This window comes from Diadema setosum, chromosome 17, assembly GCF_964275005.1.
Source record: "Diadema setosum chromosome 17, eeDiaSeto1, whole genome shotgun sequence".
Classification (NCBI taxonomy): Eukaryota; Metazoa; Echinodermata; class Echinoidea; order Diadematoida; family Diadematidae; genus Diadema; species Diadema setosum.
The window spans coordinates 17,376,057-17,396,974 of record NC_092701.1 but is presented as its reverse complement, the minus strand read 5'-3'; the positions used below and the strand labels follow the sequence as shown (position 1 = coordinate 17,396,974).

General features: G+C 37.9%; 1 protein-coding gene across 1 annotated transcript in view; it reads left to right on the top strand.

Annotated features, from left to right (window-relative positions):
- The window catches only part of LOC140241269 (coiled-coil domain-containing protein 180-like), a 40,885-nt gene extending 24,980 nt beyond the window's left edge, over positions 1–15,905 (top strand). The window contains exons 26-35 of the mRNA XM_072321018.1: positions 5,006–5,061; positions 5,838–6,045; positions 6,637–6,714; positions 8,536–8,602; positions 10,197–10,341; positions 11,248–11,408; positions 12,107–12,244; positions 12,574–12,685; positions 13,334–13,668; positions 14,699–15,905. Of these exons, the coding sequence (XP_072177119.1) occupies positions 5,006–5,061; positions 5,838–6,045; positions 6,637–6,714; positions 8,536–8,602; positions 10,197–10,341; positions 11,248–11,408; positions 12,107–12,244; positions 12,574–12,685; positions 13,334–13,668; positions 14,699–14,827 (1,429 nt within the window). The 3' untranslated portion in view covers positions 14,828–15,905. The remainder of the gene's footprint in view (positions 1–5,005; positions 5,062–5,837; positions 6,046–6,636; positions 6,715–8,535; positions 8,603–10,196; positions 10,342–11,247; positions 11,409–12,106; positions 12,245–12,573; positions 12,686–13,333; positions 13,669–14,698) is intronic.
- Positions 15,906–20,918: the final 5,013 nt, after the last annotated feature.

The following is a 20,918-nucleotide window of genomic DNA, read 5'->3' as shown; positions in this document are numbered from 1 at the left end:
TCTCGGATCACCTTCTGTATCTGTACGGATTCTTTGTTGGTTCTTCTTCTTCTTTATTTCTGGACAAAAGTTGTGTATCTACGTACTCAGAAAGTACTCAGAGTATCAACTTCAAACTCATACCATATATGTATCATGTCCCAAAGACGACAAATTTTATAAAATCATAGTGATCAGTCGACCGTGACGTCACTATGACGTCATTATATGAAAACACATTTTCACTCCTATCTCATTAATGGAATGGAATTTTTCAATGAAATTTACGTCACATATAGTTCAAGTCAAGCGCATTCTACTCATATAATCAAAATTCATATTTTCTCTTAAAACGTGCGCGTACGCGCGCGTTGAAATATTTGTATGCTCAAATCGAGCTCAAATTTTTTTTGCACACGTTTCAGACCAATCAGAGCATTTTTTGAAAAATTGAAAAAATTGGACGGACGCGTACGCGCGCGCACATATACGCACGCACAGCTCTTATGCAATAGAAATTTCCCATTTTTTCACATTTATCGGATGCCTATAATGTCAAGGAATATTTCTACCAAGTTTCAAGTCAATTCGACTCAATATGACGTCACACGGGCCCGCCAAAGTTGAAATTCCGCGCGCGCGTCAATGGTGATATACAGTGCAACAATGCAAAAAAACCGCCAATTTTTAATCCGATTTTACTCGTCAGGATGGACGGTGACCCCCCATTTTTTTTACATATTCTGAAAGCTGATGAGTTGTACATGTCATTTCATGGGTTGGCGATGCTGGAAAAATGATGAAAAGATATCAAATTTCTTAATAAAATAAAAAAAGTAAATTTTCAAAATGACGTCATCGAATTTTAAGTTCACTCAAGCATATCTCACTTATTCTTTTGTTGATTTTCATCCAAATTTCAATATGTTGTAGCTTATTAAATGGTCTTTCAGTCATATACTAACAACATTTTGATTGGATGACGGCATCACCTCGTAAAAAGGGATTGAATGTAACATTGTCAAATTTGACCAGTTTACGTGTTATCTCTATGGGAGTGCAGTTTTTCTGGAAATGAAAACTGACATGACTATCTTTATCGAGCACTAGCTCACTTATGCTTCGGTGAATTTCTCCCATATTTTAGTATGTTGTAGCTTAGACTTTGGGCTATCGTAAGTGTGCCCTTCGTTTTTTCATACGGAGTCGGCATCACGTCAAAAAACTTGGTTGAAATTAAAGCTTATCTTCGATGTATTGAAATATTTCTTCCTTTCTGCAACTTTCTTTGCAATAACTCAAGAAAAACATACCCTATCACCACCATATTTTGCACATGTTTAGTTCATGTCACGTACATTATTTCATAAAATAACAACTACTTGATCAGACGTCATCTTGGGTATGTAAATTAGGGTCAAAGGTCATAAATGTATCATCTTGTATCTTGGTGAATACATGTCCTATCTTTCCCATATTTTGCACACGTAAAGACCATGTTACAAGGATCATTTCACAAAACAACCATTTTTGGCTTAGAGGTCATCTTGTCTGTGCAAAGTGGGGTCAAAGGTCATATGTACTTCTTCCTGTATCTTCGTTATGACGTGTTATCTTTATGGGAGGTAAATTTTTCTAGATGTGAAAATTGACCTGATTGTCTTTATCGACGACTAGCTCACTTACCCTTCGGTGAATTTCTCTCAGATTTTAGTATGTTGTAGCCAATTTAATACTCTTTAAGTTTTCTACAATCAAAGTTTTAATCGGATGATGTCTTCACCTCGTGAAAATGGATATAATGTAACCTTGTCAAATTTAACCAGTTTACGTGTTATCTCTATGGGAGGGAATTTTTCTGGAAATGAAAATTGACATGACGGTCTTTATCGAGCACTAGCTCACTTACTCTTCGGTGAATTTCTCCCAGATTTTAGTATGTTGTAGCTGAGACTTTGAGCTGTCGTCGAGGTTCTCTCTATTTTTTCATACGACGCCGAGATTACGTCAAAAAACTTGGTTGAAATCAAAGTTATCTTCGATGTATTGAGATATTTCTTTCTTTCTGCAACTTTCTCTGCAATAACTCAAGAAAAACACCCCCTATCATCCCCATATTTTGCACATGTTTAGTTCATGTCACGTACATTATTTCATAAAATAACAACTACTTGATCAGACGTCATCTTGGGTATGTAAATTAGGGTCAAAGGTCATAAATGTATCATCTTGTATCTTGGTGAATACATGTCTTATCTTTTCCATATTTTGCACACGTAAAGACCATGTTACAAGGATCATTTCACAAAATAACCACTTTTTGCTCAGATGCCATCTTGGCTGTGCAAAGTGGGGTCAAAGGTCATATGTACTTCATTTTGTATCTTCGTTATAGTGTATACGGAATTTGGTACCAAAGATGGCAGGCCTGACTCCCTTTTCTAAATGAGAATCCAAACATCACACGGCCAATGTTCCTAAACACAGATGAAACCTGTATGGTCATGCCTATATTGGGATCAGAACTCGAATCATTGATTTTCGAAAAGATCGGATCACCTAATTTGTCAGTGTTGACAAATTCCAAGCCTAGTGTTAAACTTCCCGTTGTCACAAAAAAGTTCTTTCTCCTCAAATGTTGTGTAGAGGTTAGCTTAGAAAGTCCTCATCCTATCAATGTCAAAATTATACCATATATGTATCATGTCCCAAAGACGACAGATCTAATAAAATCAAAGTGATCAGTCGACCGTGACGTCACTATGACGTCATTATATGAAAACACATTCTCATTCACATCTCATTAATGGAATGGAATTTTTCTATGAACTTTACCTCATATATAGTTCGAAACAAGATGATTCTACTCATCTTCTCAAAATTCATCTGTACTCTTAAAACGTGCGCGTACGCGCGCGTTGAAATATTTGTATGCTCCAATCGAGCTCAAAAATTTTTTGCACACGTTTCAGACCATTTGGAGCATTTTTTAAAAAAATTGAAAAAATCGGACGGACGCGTACGCGCGCGCTTATATACGCAGGCACAGCTCATATGCAATATAAATTTCCCGATTTAACACTCAGATCGGGTGTCTGAAATGTCAAGGAATATTTCGACCAAGTTTCAAATCAATCCAACTCAATATGACGTCATACGGGCCCGTCAGAGTTGAAATTCCGCGCGCGCGTCAATGGCGATATACAGTGCAACTATGCCAAAAAACCGCCAATTTTAAACCCGATTTTACTCTTCAGGATGGACGGTGACCCCCCATTTTCTTTACATATTTCGAAAGCTGATGAGATGTACATGTCATTTCAAGGGGTGGCAAGGCTGAAAAAATGATTAAAAGATATCAAATTTCTTAATGAAAAAAAAGAGTATATTTTCAAAATGACGTCATCAAATTTCAAGGTCACTCGAGCGTATCTCACTTATCCTTTGCCGATTTTGGCCGAGATTTCAGTATGTTGTAGCTTATTAAATAGTCGTTCATAAATATAATAACACAGTTTTGCTTGGATGACGTTATCACCTCGTAAAAATGGATTGAACGTGACCTTGTCAAATTTGACCAGTTTACGTGTTATCTCTGTGGGAGTGCAGTTTTTCTAGAAATGAAAACTGACATGACTATCTTTATCGAGCACTAGCTCACTTATGCTTCGGTGAATTTCTTCTAGATTTTAATATGTTGTAGCTGAGACTTTGGGCTATCGTGTATGTTCCCTTCGTTTTTTCATCCGATGTCGAGATCACGTCCAAAAACTTGGTTGAAATTAAAGCTTATCTTCGATGTATTAAAATATTTCTTTCTTTCTGCAACTTTCTTTGCAATAACTCAAGAAAAACAGGTTCTATCACCCCAATATTTTGCACATATTTAGTTCATGTCACGTACATTATTTCACAAAATAACAACTACTTGATCAGACGCCATCTTGGGTATGTAAATTAGGGTCAAAGGTCAAAAATGTTTCATCCTGTATCTTGGTGAATACATGTCTTATCTTTCCCATATTTTGCATACGTAAAGACCATGTTACAAGAATCATTTCACAAAATAACCACTTTTTGCTCAGACGCCATCTTGTCTGTGCAAAGTAGGGTCAAAGGTCATATGTACTTCTTTCTTTATCTTCATTATGACGTGTTATCTCTATGGGAGGGAATTTTTCTAGATGTGAAAATTGACATGATTGTCTTTATCGACGACTAGCTCAATTACCCTTCGGTGAATTTCTTCCAGATTTTAGTATGTTGTAGCCAATGTAATACTCTTTAAGTTTTCTTCAATCAAAGTTTTAATCGGATGATGTCTTCACCTCGTGAAAATAGATATAATGTAACCTTGTCAAATTTAACCAGTTTACGTGTTATCTCTATGGGAGGGAATTTTTCTGGAAATGAAAATTGACATGACGGTCTTTATCGAACACTAGCTCACTTACTCTTCTGTGAATTTCTCCCAGATTTTATGTTGTAGCTGAGACTTTGCGCTATCGTTTCTTTGCCCACTCTTTTTCATGCGACATCGAAATCACGTCGACGAACTTCGCAAAAATTAAAGCTTAGCTTCGATGTATTTTCATGTTACTTTCTTTCTGCAACTTTCTTTGCAATAACTCAAGAAAGGCATTCCCTATTACCCCCATATTTTGCACATGTTTAGTTCATGTCACGTATATTATTATAAGATAACAACTACTTGATCGAACACCATCTTGGGTAGGTAAATTAGAGTCAAAGGTCATAAATGTTTCATTCTGTATCTTCGTTATAGTGTATACTGAATTTGGTACCAAAGATGGCAGACCTGACTCTCTTTTCTAAATGAGAATTAAAACATCACACGGTCAATGTCATTAAACACAGATGAAACCTGTATGGTCATGCCTATTGCGATCAGGACTCGAATCATCGATTAAAAAAAAATCGGATCACCTAATTTGTCAGTGTTGACAAATTCCAAGTCTAGTCTTGGTTTTTTTTTTTTCTCTCTCTCTCTCTCTTTCTTTAACAGATCTCAGAAGCAGAAAAGGAGTGGTCAAATTGAAGAAATTCCAGCAACGACCCCTTGTGAGTTGACTTCATGTTTGTATGTCACAGGGAAGTACTACATCTGTGCTGAAATTGTCTGTGGAGAATTAACTGCCATCTTAAGTACTAAAATAAAAAAAGGAAAAAAAAAAAAACCTCTTCATTCAGTCATATTTTGAATGAGGTGAGCAATACAGAAGGGAAAAATAAAAATTTTTGTGTCTAAATTAATTGATTTTTTGTGTCCATCATATTTGGTTATTTAAGTTTCGGAGAAGAACAAACTTTCATCACATTACCCAGTAAGTCCAGACAGAGGAAGATTAAGTGATCATGTATTTGGTATTACCCAGGTCTTCATCTTTGCACATCACAAGTTATGAAGCACTAGAAACTAAAAGCAATTACTCTCCATGTTACTCACCCATTAATTGATGAGAAGTGATCTTATGAAGCACATCTTCGGCCAAAATGTAAAGTAGTTTCCTATCTGACTACTGTATCGATAAGTTGTTATTTTCATGTACAGATATTTTTGCAAAAAAGGAAGTCACAAACATTTTTGCGAGATGTCGTTTTCACGAATGCATGCCAAGGCTTTTGTTAGTAGACTATTGCCCTAGCGCATGGCAATATTTTTGTGTGTTGTTAAATTTGCTGTCCAACAATAATTTGCAAAATTCACGAAAATTAAACCCTTGCAATAATAACTGCTTATACAGAACACCTTACCTTTTCCCCGTCTAATTGCTGTCTTTCTACCTTCTGATGATGATGTAACCAACCCCTCATGTCTCTTTTCCCTCTCCTGGCAGCCGTGAACCGTATTGTAGCTTCACAACCTGTGGGCGTGGGAGCCGACGCCCAGCGTCAGACTGCTACTACGGACGATGGGCGTGGCGGTAAGTGCCCCACCCGACCCCCTGGGACCAAACTCATGGACAAGGATAGGCCCAAGGTGGGCAGCATCAAACGCACCACATCTACAACCTCTGAGCACAATCCCCGCCGGAGTGCGTCAGGGTAGGTTTTCACCCTTCACCTTCAGGGTCATGTCTGTAATCAAGAAATTGTAGTTTACATGTTATCATGGCAAAGTGTTACCATGACAAAGTGTACATTGTTTCTGCTTTTGTTTGTTATAATCATCATTTGTGCATATACTTTATATTGTGTTCAATGAACTGTCCTTATCAGATGAATGAAAGTCAAATTGACAACTTGTACCACTTTGAATCATTTCTTTGATGAAAATAAATAAACTATTGAATTATTTATCATTACATTTCTTCTCTAGAACTCCACCCTACAGCTATGTGCCCAGATGTTGAAGTTGTCAGTCAGCAAAGCAAGAAAATTGACAATTGGGGTTGTTATATTACCCTGTCAAATTGCATTCAGGGTGGGGTGCAGTTGGGGTAAGGATACATAGGGGGAAAGCAGATTCAATTAACAGAATGGATAAAAGTAATTTTGCAATCCAAGTATTAGTATCATGTTTTTCATCTATCAATTCCAATAGTATTTATTTTTCTTGTGTGTATGACTTGTACACATATGTATTCTAACCTTACTGTGGACATTTCTTTGCTGAATCCTATATTTCTTATGCAGAACCCAGAAGAACAAGAATTCTGCCCTCAAGTTTGACCCCAAGTACTATGTCTTTGGAGAAAAGCCTGAGAGAGAAACGTAAGTGGCTATGCAGTAGCACTTCAACTTTTACCTGAAGAGTTCATGTACCTGATAGGTGAATGAAATAAATGCTGAACTGTTCATCAGATTATTGTGATAACAGCAGAACAAATGATTAATGTGTGTCAGAACAAATAATACTTTCAGTGGAGACTGTATTGTAGCAATATCACCTGCAAGCATAACTTAAATGTCACCTGAGAACCTAAGGGGTAATAGCTGGGGATGTTTATTGATGAGAGATCTAATTTGATTGAATTGTGGGTTTGAAAGTAGTGGTCCTAATATTTGCAAGCCATCCACTAGATTTTGTTGACGGATATGATTTCTGAACAAATAGTCATAATGAAAGCTTAAGAATTTCAGAAGGGTTTGGTAGAAAACAATTGATTATATATCAAAGTTTGTCTCTGCCAAAAGAGTTTTGTTTTGATGTGAAACAGTTTGATCATGTACCTTTTAGTATACATGAATGGCAAGCAGTGTAGAGAATTGCACTTAGACAAGGATGTCTTCTTGAAATCACTGCTGTGCTAGTGCTTAAAGGGATGGTACAGTATTGGTGGAGATGAGAATTGGGCTTTTAACTGTTTGCGAGATACCAAGAAAACACTTATGAAAAAGTATACAAATAGTGAATGGTCACAAGTGCAATGGTACAAGATTTTGCACGAGGTGAAAGATAGAGGCGCTCTATTCAACAAGGCGAAGCCCAGTTGAATAGTGCGCCTCATCTTTCACCGAGTGCGAAATCTGGTTCCATTGCACGAGTAAAGACCATACACTGTTTGTTTTATACAACACCTCAAATGTCAACAGATTTGGTACTCACAGATTCTTGAATTTAGCACAGAAATGACAACCATTTTCTGTGAAAGACGAATGAGTAGCCTCACAGGCGCAGTCATCGTGTACGTACGTATGCGAAACAAAGTTGTTTACAAAAATGAGTGACAAAAGTACGCGCATGTAAGCGCGCTTGTAATTGTTGAGTGCGCGCGGCACATGTTTGTTTATTGTGACATCAGAGCGCATGCAATGGAACATTTTGGTCAAACAAAATTGCACGGCTGACAGCCAGAGTGTGCAATGGAACTTTTAACTAAATGCCACGTGATGGGCAATCGACCAATCGGATAGCTACATTCTAAATAGGTGTTGTATAAAACCTTTCACTAAATGTCACGTGATGGGCAATCGACCAATCGGATAGCTACATTCTAAATAGGTGTTGTATGATACAGAGCATACCATTTGCAGAGGAATTCAAAGTTTATTTGATGAAAATCAGGTTTCAAATGACTGAAACATCCAAAAACAAAGTAAAACAAAGCGATCGTAATAAAGTGTGGATCCCACACTTATTAGAATTCCTCTGTTTTGGATATCTCAGCCATTTCAATACCAATTTTCATCAAATAAACGTTGAATTCCTCATGGAATTACATGCTCTGTCATATTTCATAAGAGGTTTCTCATTATCTCACAAAAAATGTTAGAGACCTGAAATTAGGTCTCAACCAAAATTGTATGATCCCTTTAATATGCCTGTCAAGAATGTTTGTATGAATTTTTGAACCGTCTGTGAATGTTCTTGTGTATGTTTCTGTTTATCTGTCCGAGTATGCATATGTCATGGATGTGTCTGTAAGTTTCTGGGTAGCTTTTTTATGCATGTGTTTGCGGAATGTGTTTGCGTGTGTTTGAATATATGCCTTTGATGCGTTTGTGTCTATGTCTGTGTTTGTGTATGTGTATGTAATGGGTATTTCTGTATCTCCAAGAGTTCAACCAATCACACTTTGTTGTCACTCCTAGACACTTCCTGGCTCTCATCAAGAAGACGCTCCAAGATGCTTTGGATGGTCTCCTCACTACAGCCGATGTGAGTCTCTTCTAATTCTTCAGTATCAGACATCTTTCTTCAGTTTCTTAGGGTCTTTCACTGGACAATAAATAATAATTGCCTTCAACTATCAGCTGCAGCCTCTTTCATATTTTACTGTTCCTGCCCTGGTTCTTTCATGAATTAAAAACAACAACAACAACAACAACAAAAAATACTTTGGAAATTGGCAATTGTTCAGTCAACTTACATATCTCCAATTCGATATCAATTATGTCATGTAACACATTCCATTCTCAACAAATTTTTTTTTAAAAAGTAAGGGGAGGGGAATTTTATAAAGTTCTAGTTTTGCACTATGTGTGCGATGAAAAAGAATAATGTTCAGTTCAAATTCTTTTATTCCAGTGTGTCATCATGGAATGTAGCATTTTCATAGAACTTTTATGAAAGAAAATTTATAAATTGAAGTTTTCTGAACTGAATTATTTCAAATAATTATTTCAAATTCCCAGCTCAGTGTAGGCTCTTTCTTTTGGCGGAACAGTTTCTATAACCCTTGAATTCCCAGCTCAGAGTAGACCCTTTCATATGGCAGGACAATTTCTATATCCCTTTTATTCCCAGCTCAGTGTAGACCCTTTCATATGGCAGGACAATTTCTATATCCCTTTTATTCCCAGCTCAGTGTAGACCCTTTCATATGGCAGGACAATTTCTATATCCCTTTTATTCCCCGCTCAGTGTAGACCCTTTCATATGGCAGGACAGTTTCTATAACCCTTTTATTCCCAGCTCAGTGTAGACCCTCTCATTTGGCAGGACAGTTTCTATAACCCTTTTATTCCCAGCTCAGTGTAGACCCTTTCATATGGCAGGACAATTTCTATATCCCTTTTATTCCCAGCTCAGTGTAGACCCTTTCATATGGCAGGACAGTTTCTATAACCCTTTTATTCCCATCTCTGTATAAATCCTTACACTTGGCAGGATAGTTTCTATAACCCTTTAATTCCCAGCTCAGTGTAGACCCTTTCATATGGCAGGACAATTTCTATAACCCTTTTATTCCCAGCTCAGTGTAGACCCTTTCATTTGGCAGGAAAATTTTCTATAACCCTTAAATTCCCAGCTCAGAGTAGACCCTTTCATATGGCAGGACAATTTCTATAACCCTTTTATTCCCATCTCTGTATAAATCCTTACAGTTGGCAGGACAGTTTCTATAACCCTTTAATTCCCAGCTCAGTGTAGACCCTTTCATATGGCAGGACAATTTCTATAACCCTTTTATTCCCAGCTCAGTGTAGACCCATTCATTTGGCAGGACAGTTTCTATAACCCTTTTATTCCCATCTCTGTATAAATCCTTACGCTTGGCAGGATAGTTTCTATAACCCTTTAATTCCCAGCTCAGTGTAGACCCTTTCATATGGCAGGACAATTTCTATAACCCTTTTATTCCCAGCTCAGTGTAGACCCTTTCATTTGGCAGGAAAATTTCTATAACTCTGTCCTGCCACTCTGCAGCACAAGTTTGTTGGGTTTTTTTCCAATAAAACTTTTTAGAAGGTAATGGCAGTAGTGTTGGTAGTGTCTTCTTAACCCTGAAATATTTCTATCCTGCTCGTAGCTATACTACCGACAGAAGAGCAGTCGTCCTGTGACTCGCCCTCAAGCCATCCACGAGACCTTTGAGCAGTGCGCTGACGTGGTGGTCACCAAGCTTCAATCCTACTACACACAGGCAGACCAGTACCACAACCAGTGTCTGCAAGGTGGGTGGAGCAGGGGGCGTGGCATGTATTGTGACCTCATAGAGTAACCAGAGTGTGATGTCGTATTCATTCATTGCCATGGAAACTGGTTCTGTGCAATCTCACCTCGCCCGAGTGTTTGTGTGCGCACCTGGTTCCAACCCAAGCTAATGGAAAAGTGGACATTTTTGCCGTTGTGAAATTTTCGCGCATTTCGCTCAACCATAAGTTAGCGCAAAAATAAAAGCATGCAGATATTTTTGCACACCATAGGTTCCAGTATTCAGTAGTTCATGTTCTGATTCTGCAGAATTGAAACATGCGAAATTCATCTTACCCGGCCAGGCGCGAAAAATTACTTGGATGAAATGTCCACTTTTACCCAAGACTGTGACCTCATCACTTCAGTATTCTGTTGACTCACATGATTGATGAAGGGATGACTGGGACATAGAGGGAAAACTTCTCATGTGATTACAACATGGGTTACTTTCCTTAGTAGGGAAGAGGATTTAAGTTTCAGCAGTGGTAACCAAGGAAAAAATGACGTGGCTGAGTTTGGAAATAGCATTATGAGGTAATGAGAACATTGACTGCTGTGCATTGTCATGCAATCCATCAATGCATTTGACAGGTGATGAAGTAGTTTGTTTGTCAAGGCAGTTGTAGGTTTTACTCATCGTCACCAAGAGCAAGCTGACCAAGATGGTAGGCTGGAAACTATGATAACAGCAGTAAAGAGACAAAAAACAACATAAGAGATGGAGTAGACAAAAAGAAATGAAACAGTCTGAAGACACCTTAAAGAACAATTTCCATGAACAAAAGATATACTGCCTACCCATCTAAAGACTGTTTCAATAAAAATCATCAAACTTTTCCTCCATTTTGATCATCATCCCTGGCTCCTTGTCGCTATGGTAACAGAGTTTCGTGAGCAGCTGGAGAGACTAGAGAAGGAGGTGGCCAAGGTTCCCCCACTGGTCATCAACCAGCTCCTCCAACACCACATCCAGAAGGCTGACAGTCTCATGAAGAGAGGCAGCGGACAGCTAACCCAGAAACAGGGACAGTGGGAGAAGGCCAGGGTAAGGCAGCCAGGAGTAGTGCTAGTTTTATTTGCACCAACACCTTATCAAGGAGGAATTCTAGTGTTTAATAAAAAAAGCTGGTGTCTGTATAATTAGTAACATGATGCTAGCAACCAATAGTGTAGTCTTCCATCTTATTCAGTTTAGTCATTTCTAACTCTATGAGGGGTCACCTAAAAAAAGAAAGAAAAAAGACTTTTGACAGAATACTTGATTAAGTCTATCAAGCATAGTTGGGCTGATAACTGCATGAAACATATCAAACAATACTGCTCGCATAACCAAATGGGGTATGAACTTATATTGTTTTGCTCTCCTGCGTAATAGAGATATATATAGAGCATACCTTTCCTGTAAGATATCAGAGTGAAAAAGTTGTGTTCTTAATGTGCATATTTCTCATGTTTGATAAAAAAAGATACCTGGGGTATGGTATACAAAGGGTACTACAAACTGCATTTTGCTTTTTGCTTGTAATGTGGAATAATTTCCCTCATGATTATTTTGAAAAGTTAAGTAAACCAGTATAAGAGGAGATAAAGATTTGATTGTATTACCATTTCATCTTTGATTGATGTGGTGATCTTTGCTGACTAAAATGGATCATTTGTTGTTATGATCTTAGCTGCCTAGAGTAAATCACTGGTTGTTGTGTCCGATGAAGAGTTAAAGCCAAGTTCTCTTCCCCATCCCAGACCCATCACAAGAACCTGCTACGCCCCACCCTGGGCCATCCCCACAACCGCAGGGAGCTGGAGGCTCTCTGTCAGCAGGAGGAAGAGAGACGCAAGGAGTACATGAAGGGGGTGGAGGAGAATGCCACCGCTCTGGAGGTAAGTTTGTTTTTCTTTCTCTTTATCTCCCTCTCTTTTCTTCTCTGTAGGTCTCTATAGGTGCAGTTATTTGTAGGGGATTTCGCGAATCGGAAATCGCAATTTCGCGAGTGGTTTAATTTGCGATCGTTGGGTCCTGTACTGAATGGAGAAATGTATATGCATACATCACATTCATATCAGGATTGCAGTCAATATTTTCGCGCGTCTTTAATTTCGGGAATTGCAGCTGACTCGCGAAAATAAAAAACCTCGCGAAATATTCGGCGTATACAGTAATTTGTATATTGATTCTTTTATTGAAAGTATATCTATTTTGAAACCCACAGAAAGAGATGAAGGCCTGTGGGGATGAGTTTGTCAGACACCTTGCCTCAACCACAGAGCAGCTTCTTCTCCTTCTCGACTCTGAGCTGGTGGTTGATGATGTCATCACAGGACGTGAGTCTCATCTGCATTACTTTTTCTTTTTCTTTGTTTGTTTGTTTGTTTTTTTACAGTAGGGCTTTGTCATTACAATACCAGTTTGTCATGCAAACTGACCAGTATATACCTGCATGGACAAGTTATTGATATTTCAGTGTATGTGCACCAGTCCTAGTAGGTACATTCATTCTATTTTAGTACTATTTCGTGCATCAACCTCTTTTCATCAGAGGGTAATTTGTATAGTGACCTCTCACTTGTTCTGTGCACTACAGAAAGCAGGCAACTATCATGGTACCTGTATACATCTTCAAGAAGTTTCTGGAATTTCAAAACAAACTTGTCTATAATAGCATATGACTTGTCTATAATTGCATATTCACAGTGAGTGGTCAAGCCCAGCAATAAACTTCTTTTCTTTCAACAGTTTCGGAGCTGTAATCTGCAATAACATGAGCTGAAATCATCCTCCAAAAGCATAAAGGATGGATGAAATTATCATTTGTAGTCTCTATAACTAGTTGTCATTTCCTCAGGTATTTCTGTTTGTGTAATTGAGAGAGACTGCAAGGAAGCATTGCTTCTGAGGATTAAGGTCATCAGAGCAGTGTTTTTCCATGTCAAGTATGAACCACATGTTGAGCATTCTCCCTTTCGTTACAGGTGTGGACCCAAAACGCATGAAGACCAGCGCCCTCATCAGACGAAAACAGGCAGGGCTCCCTCTGGAGGACAACGAGTACGTGCCTCTCATCAAGCGGGGCAGCCGGCAGTGGGTGGGGCTACCCCTCAGCGTGGAGCCGGAACCGGCCGTGGCCCCTCCCACTTCCAGGCCAGAGCCCGTCTCCACACCGACGCGCAGCCGGAGTCGGGCACAGAAGACGAAGGGTCAGCCCAGTGAGCCTCCACCAAAGCCGACTACAACGGCCACTGTCACCACACAGAAGACCACCCTGGCCCACCAGGCAGCATTTGATTGCCGCAACGGCGCTCTCCAGGTGAGTCTCTAGCTTCCCCATACAGTATTGAGTCTTCTAAAACATCCCACACCTCCATGCCACATACATGTACTTCATGAACGCCCATTTAACTACAGCAACCCCACCCTTACAACGCACAGTCACACACGCACACACGTACATGCAAAGCAAACAAAAACCAAGTTTGCCATCGTTTTGCAGTAGGCAGGGTTTGGAAACTCTTGCAGGATTTCTCTCGTAGCTTATTTAATAAAAGTTGCTCATTTTACAGATGTTTTCAAATTTTTTGAACTGCACAATAGGGACCAGATCATAAAATGCTAAATTCTACATCCATAAATGTCAACTCAGTGTCCAAATGTTTCTCAAGAGAATATGCCACATTCCCAACTATTATGTGCTGCCTGAGATGTGCTGATGGTTCACTTATTCAGGAAATGGCTTGTTATGATTATTTGGTAAGGATTTTGATCTAATACCAATTAGATGCAGCTTGTTACCTGTTCTTTGAAGTGTAATCTTCAATGTTTAGAATTGGCCTCTTTGAATCATCCTCCGGTTTTGATTCAGGTGAAACAGCAGTATTGTCATAGTAGATTAGCACCGGTCAGTAACCAAAGCAACGAAGATATGTAATACCTTAATGTCTACCAAGCAACGGTTTGTGGAGTTACACAGTGAAGTAGAGGGTAGCACAACTTGATCTTGTACAATAATGGCCACTCTTTCTAGAGTTATATGTTTTATAATACTGACCCAGTTTTTTAAGAGTTACTGTAAAAGTGGAAATTTTCGCGGTGTTGACATTTTCGCGCATTTCGCGCAACCAGAAACTAGCGCGAAAATAAAAACACGCGAATATTTTTGCTTGCCATACGTTCCTGTGCGTGATGTCTTGATTCCGCGGAATTAAAAACACGCGTAACTCTTCTGACCCGGCCTAGCGCGAAAAATTAGTCGCGCGAAAATATCCACTTTTACAGTATATGTTTTATAACACTGACCCATGACCTTTTACTTCCACACCCTACCCCCATTTCCTGGACAGCAATGTGTGACTGACTACCAGCAGCGACTGAAACAGATTGCCACCAAGCGGGACGAGGAAACCATCGCAGAGAACAGATGGACAGGAAGCTGGCAGACTGCCGTCCAGAAGGTCAAGGACCTCTACTGACAAGGGCCTGACCTTTGTCTTTTGACCCTTGTCCTCCTTGACTGTGTGGGACCAGGCAGACCACATCCTGGCTCACATCATTCTGGCTTTGCTGACTTTTTCAAGCACAACTGATGTTAGGAAAAAGCCAATCTTGAAAATTGTAGGGAATATTATGTCTGCATAAACTTTAGCCAAGGTACAACCTGTACTAAGAACCAAAAGGGCATTACTGTAATGCATCAGGAAAATGCAAAGGCATTTATCAGAAGTAATGACCTTTTTGCTCTCTACTGATGAGATGTACTTGATGTTTGGTTTTGCATAGAAAGGTTCTCATCCAGATAATATCTTGAAGTTAATGAGATGCAGATTTGTGGCAATGAGAAAGGCCTACTTTGTCAAGACCTCAACGCTGTACTGAGAAAACAAGGAAAGGTTGTTCTTACTGACTGGCCTTTGAGTGTTCTATCGAAAGGTGATTACAGGATCCATAGGCTCGGACAGACTCCAGGAAATGAAGGAATGTGTATCACCTCGAGTATTGACAGCACCAAGAGTCACTATGCACGCAAACCAAACTGAGCACCCACAGGGAAGCGTAACCACCTTGTCAGATTTGTAAATTCTTAATAGTCATGTTACAAGCTTGTGTAAAACAAACAGATTTATCAAATTGTATATATGTACATAAACTCATGAATTCATGATAGTTTCTATGTGTACATGCTATCCTGTATATGATGATATAATATTTAACCTAAGAGAATGCTATTTGGTTTACGATTCCTTCCGCATAAATTTACCGTCCAACTTCTTCAACGAAAGCCATATGTGTGTGAGACAGGGTGACCTTTTGAAGCTACGTCCTTTGACTTGAATTCACTATCTTTGCCCAAGTGGAATGAATGGAGTGAGATAATGTCATTTTACTGCAATTATTCTAAATGAATGCAGAGAATGCACTATTTCATTCTCTTGGCGACATTGTATTTATTGCATATACACCACTTGAATGTACATACTATTCCTCAGTTATGTATCTGAGATGACTGGATTAGTGCTGATATTCTGTGTAATAAAAGAAGTAAACACACTATGTTTCTTGTGGTTTTCTTTTTTATTAGCTGTCCTATTTCTTTATCTCTCATCCTACTTCTTAAGAAAGATATATTGCATCAATATGGCAACATTTTCCCACACACCAGAATAAGGTATTTCTTTGGACGATGGTTTCACTAAAATATATACCCCCATATTAGCATGCTGTTCATTGGATGGTATTTAAAGTGTATAAAACTAAGTTTTTTTACAAGTAGAAGTGTTGGAACACTTTAAAGTGCACCAATACCCTGAAAATCAAACTTGTGTACAGCGAGAATACACAAAAAACACCCATACTTCACCTGTGATAAACCCATATTTTGATACATGTACATCAGATCATTTCTCCATAACAATTTGGCACTTGTGCTCCGCGTGTTTAAGTCCTGCTCCGTAAGCATCAGTACTGATGTGTGCGCATTCTAGCTATATGCGTACGTTTTTATGAATATCGAGGTTTCATGTTGAGCGGTTAGCTGATCACATGCACGCATTGCATATCGCTATCATTCAAGATGTATTTGGAAAAAAAAAATATCAATAGCGTGATCGTTCAATTGAAAGTATCAGGTGATCGACTAGTCTATTTCAAGTCATTTTTGTTTTTGTATACTCTTTAATTAAAAATTTACATATAACCCTAAAAAGACTGGGCGATTCTGATGCCTCGAGGGACTGGGGGGGGGGGGGGGGGGGGGAGGGCTCATAGGGCCCCCCAAGATCTTGGCCTTTGACCGCATGATCGCAAAGAAAATTGGTAGCGCGTCATCCACCAGGTAATCCACAAAACTGAATAGGTAATTGTTTCACAATTATTCAAATTTATTTTTAATAAATTAATTATGCTAATTTATGCATGAAACTGCAAAAATTGGCTGTAAATCTGTAATTAAAGGTCCAAAACTGCTAATTTTTGGTCTAGGTACATGTACTCTTTGCAGGATTCTTATTGAATGTACATTAAAAAAAAATGGCAGTATCAATTTTTTTTCTTATGTATATTGTTCTTAAATTTCTGATGTATTTCATTGTTTTCGACTTTTTTGATAGTTTTTGTTGATGGAAATCATCGGCGACACTATTCTGATCATAAACAATATGAAATTAATTGACTTTAATCAGTTAAAGTAAAAATAATGATACATTTATGAATTTTGGTCAGAAACAGAATTTGCATTGGATTTGTACATGAAATCACGTTTTTGAGCAATTCCGGGTCTGACATGCACTTACAAAATATTGCGTAACTTCGGAACCACATACCCGGGCGTCGCAAATTTGGTCTCAAAAGTTGCACACGACTTAAAAGAAAAAAGTCATGAAACGTGGGGGCGCGAGATTTTTACGTTACAGATTTATCGTGAAAAATATCGAGGGGGGCTTTTTAGGCCCCCCCCCCCAGTCTTTTTAAGGTTAAACCCCAAAAGATAAAAACCGGAGTGACAAAAAATTCTAATATTTTGCAGAGGGCATGTACCAAGTATATTCTACAAATATAGCAAACATAATACTCAGTGTATTGGTACACTTAAAATAAGTCAAGGCCCTGTTGCTTGAAACTTTGCTTTTCAATGCAACTAAAGAAATCACACACAAGTCCAACAAATTACACACAACTTCTTTTAATCCTGAGTCAAGTTTCTTGAAACGGGCCACAAATCTTAATTTCCATCAAGTTCATTCCTCTTTCTCATTAATGATGAAATCCACACAAATATCTGTATTCACTTGCATAGTTAAGTGTTTATTTATGAATACTGTTTATTTTACAATAGGCAATTTAAAATGAAACAAAGTACTAACCAATGGAACACTTCCATTTCCTTAACAAAAAATAGTAAAACCAAATTTCAGAGCAACTTGATGAAATGGGAGAAGCAATCCATCATAAATATCCTTTGAAATCAAACTTGAAAACATTATTACATATAATGTGATACACACTTCATGAAATGCTGAATGTAGTTACAAAAATGCTTTCCTCAAAACAGCAATTAGACTCCAATTTTCTTCCATTCCAATTCTGCTTTTTTTTTCTTTTCCATCTCTGCAATATCAAACCAGCTGCTTCCCTGTATACAACATGCAACCCTTGAAGATATAAATTACATGGATTAACAAAATGAGCACATTAAAACTTCTAAAGTCTGTTAAATAAAAATAGGTAGTATGGGTTAATATTGTGGACACATTAAAACTGTAGAAGTACATGCATGTTTGTTTAAGATTAGACTGTCATAACATGCTTGAAAATGCAGTATGAGCTGAGAGATGGCACAAACTTCCATACCATACTAACATCACGTTTGCATTTCTTTTACACAATTATTTAAACCTATTGCCATTCTTTTACCAAATCTCCGTGTCAGATTCTCTGTTCATAATTGTCGTTAAAAGATAATGTCAAAATAATATCAAAATCAATATAATATCAAATGAGTGCATTGCCTTTACAAGCTTCATCACACGTAAGTCCAACAAGACTGAAAACACAAAGTGTAGGCACTCACCTGGTAATTTAAGAATTTCTGATATGTTAAATGGTTTTAAATATCAAATATAATCACTATAAAGTAAAAGAAATATAAGCATGTTACATTGCTGATTCATCATTAGCACTGAGCAATTGTTTTGAAAAATGAATTTTCAACAGATTGGATAATAAATGGCAGGAAGACAATCACCGTAATCAGAGACCAGAAAAGGTAAATACATGTACAAGTAAAAATGAAATTTGGGATATTAACTGATGTTTGCTTTAAGAACATCCAAATCACATTTGGCGGCTGCTGTACAGATGAAACTGGTCATTGCTGTAGTAGACATGTGCAAAATTACGCATTTTCATGGGGCATCTGTTCTGAAAATTTTATTTAAAAAAAAGGAAGCTACAGTTTTCACTTGACTATGACCTATTAAAGAGACAAGTGACTTAGAAAAAAAGAAGAATAATTTAACACAAGTGATACAACCACACAAATATACAACATTCCGGAAACTTCCGTTACATCCCTTCTCTTTCACTCTCTCTTCTTCTTATCCTCTTTCTCTCCCCCTCTCTCTCTTTCTCTCTTTCTATCCTTTTACAAATACTCAATTGCATTACAAAAATGAAACTGCAAAACAGAACATTCTCAAACTGTTGTTCACTGCTGTTCGTGGTGAATATGTAGCATATTAACACAGTTAAGCGTAACACTTCACATGACTGATATTGGACAATAAAAACTTGTCAATAACAAAATACATTTTTAACACTTCAATGTGAACATTCACTCCAAAATGTTTCAAAAGCAAAGTGCGAGCATATGGAAAAAATAAAATCTGTACATACTACAGAAATCCATGATAGAGATATTCTTCACACCTACAAACAAGATAAAAAAAAATTAATAATAATCAATCATGTTTGGAAAAACTAAGATTGCTTTGAAATGCCAGGGACATAAAGCTACACAATTCCTTAAAATCAGGATACATACTTCAATTCAGCCACAAAATAGTACATTTTTTTTGTCTCGACTGATTATATTTACATATACAATTGCAATATAAAACATACACAAAAGAAGAGGGGTGCTGAGTTGCGAGAGAAAAACGATTTGGAAGCACAAATTGAAGATATCTGCAACATTGATGGGGCAAAATGATTTGAATGGTAATGTTATGTTGTTCATTAGCTCTGCAACTTTTAAAGGCAGAGAAACCCTGCCTCTGATGTCATCTGGGAAATCTTGCCTGAAGTTTAACTAACACTAGTTTGTCGATTGGCTACTGTGGGGCTTTACACCTACATCAGCACTGTGACAAATCACACATACTGGCCCAGGAATTATTCATGCAATGATTTGTCTCTACTGCAGTTTAGAAGAATATCTATTGTAATTCAACTGAATTACACTATACCTCCTGCTGCAAAGAAAGTGGAAAAGAGGGCAAAGTCCTTCATACTGACTCTACAAGGATAATGTTTCTTTTCCCAGGTGTGATTACAAATTAGCCCACCTAGTTATGAGAATACCTTTCGCTCAGTGAAAATCATTTCACACATTGATATTATACCATGAGTCAAGATAACCAATGCCCCAAAATTGTTCAGCACACGCTTTTAGCGTGGTATTGTCACAAGCTTTAGAATAATGGGACAGTGTTGTCAGGGTACTCAAAAGAGAGAAACCACCTTCTAAGAGTGTGGTACAGTCACAAACTCAAAGGTAAGACAGCATGATGTGTTCATGCTTGCACTGAAACAGATGCTTTGGAGTCATAAAAGAGTCAAGAGTCATAAAAGCCAGTGAAGTAACCCACATAATTACAGTTCACAATTAGAGGAAGAGGGGGCAATCACACCTCGAGCACAAACCTCTACGATTACGCCTGGATACATTCAATGTAATCAATACATCACTTAAATATCTTAAATAATTAATCTACTGTGTATAAATATGATTTCTTTCCATGCTAATGATACAGCTGGGGCCTGAAACATCAAACCTAGTGAACAATTGCCATCCAAAAGCAAATAATCACTCTGAATAATCAGTGATTTAGCTATAAGCAGTATGAAATTCCAAATGATCACCATGATCAGCAACTGACTGCTAAGTTTCACGCTTTGGGCCACAGTCAACATCACAGACAACATTTAACAGCATACAATCATTTCTGCAGTAGTTGTACCTTTGAGTAGATCACAACTTTAAACAAGCCTGGGATACACATGATGTAAGATAGCATGCTTTCTAGCAAACTTAAAATGATATGCCTGTGTGCGTAGTGGAGTGCATAACATACAAATATATTCGTGGAAATATTGTACAAAAGGCTATAAAATATATAATTTGGTCAGCAGTATAATGGACAGCAAAAGGTATACGATTCAAACAAGCAGTGAAGTTATACAGTTTGTATTCCTGGGGAAATTACTTTGAAGCTCATAGTGTGCAATCTGGCCTAACTAACAGTTTTCTGTTGCTTCTTATTCAAGTCAGTCATTCCATCCACATCG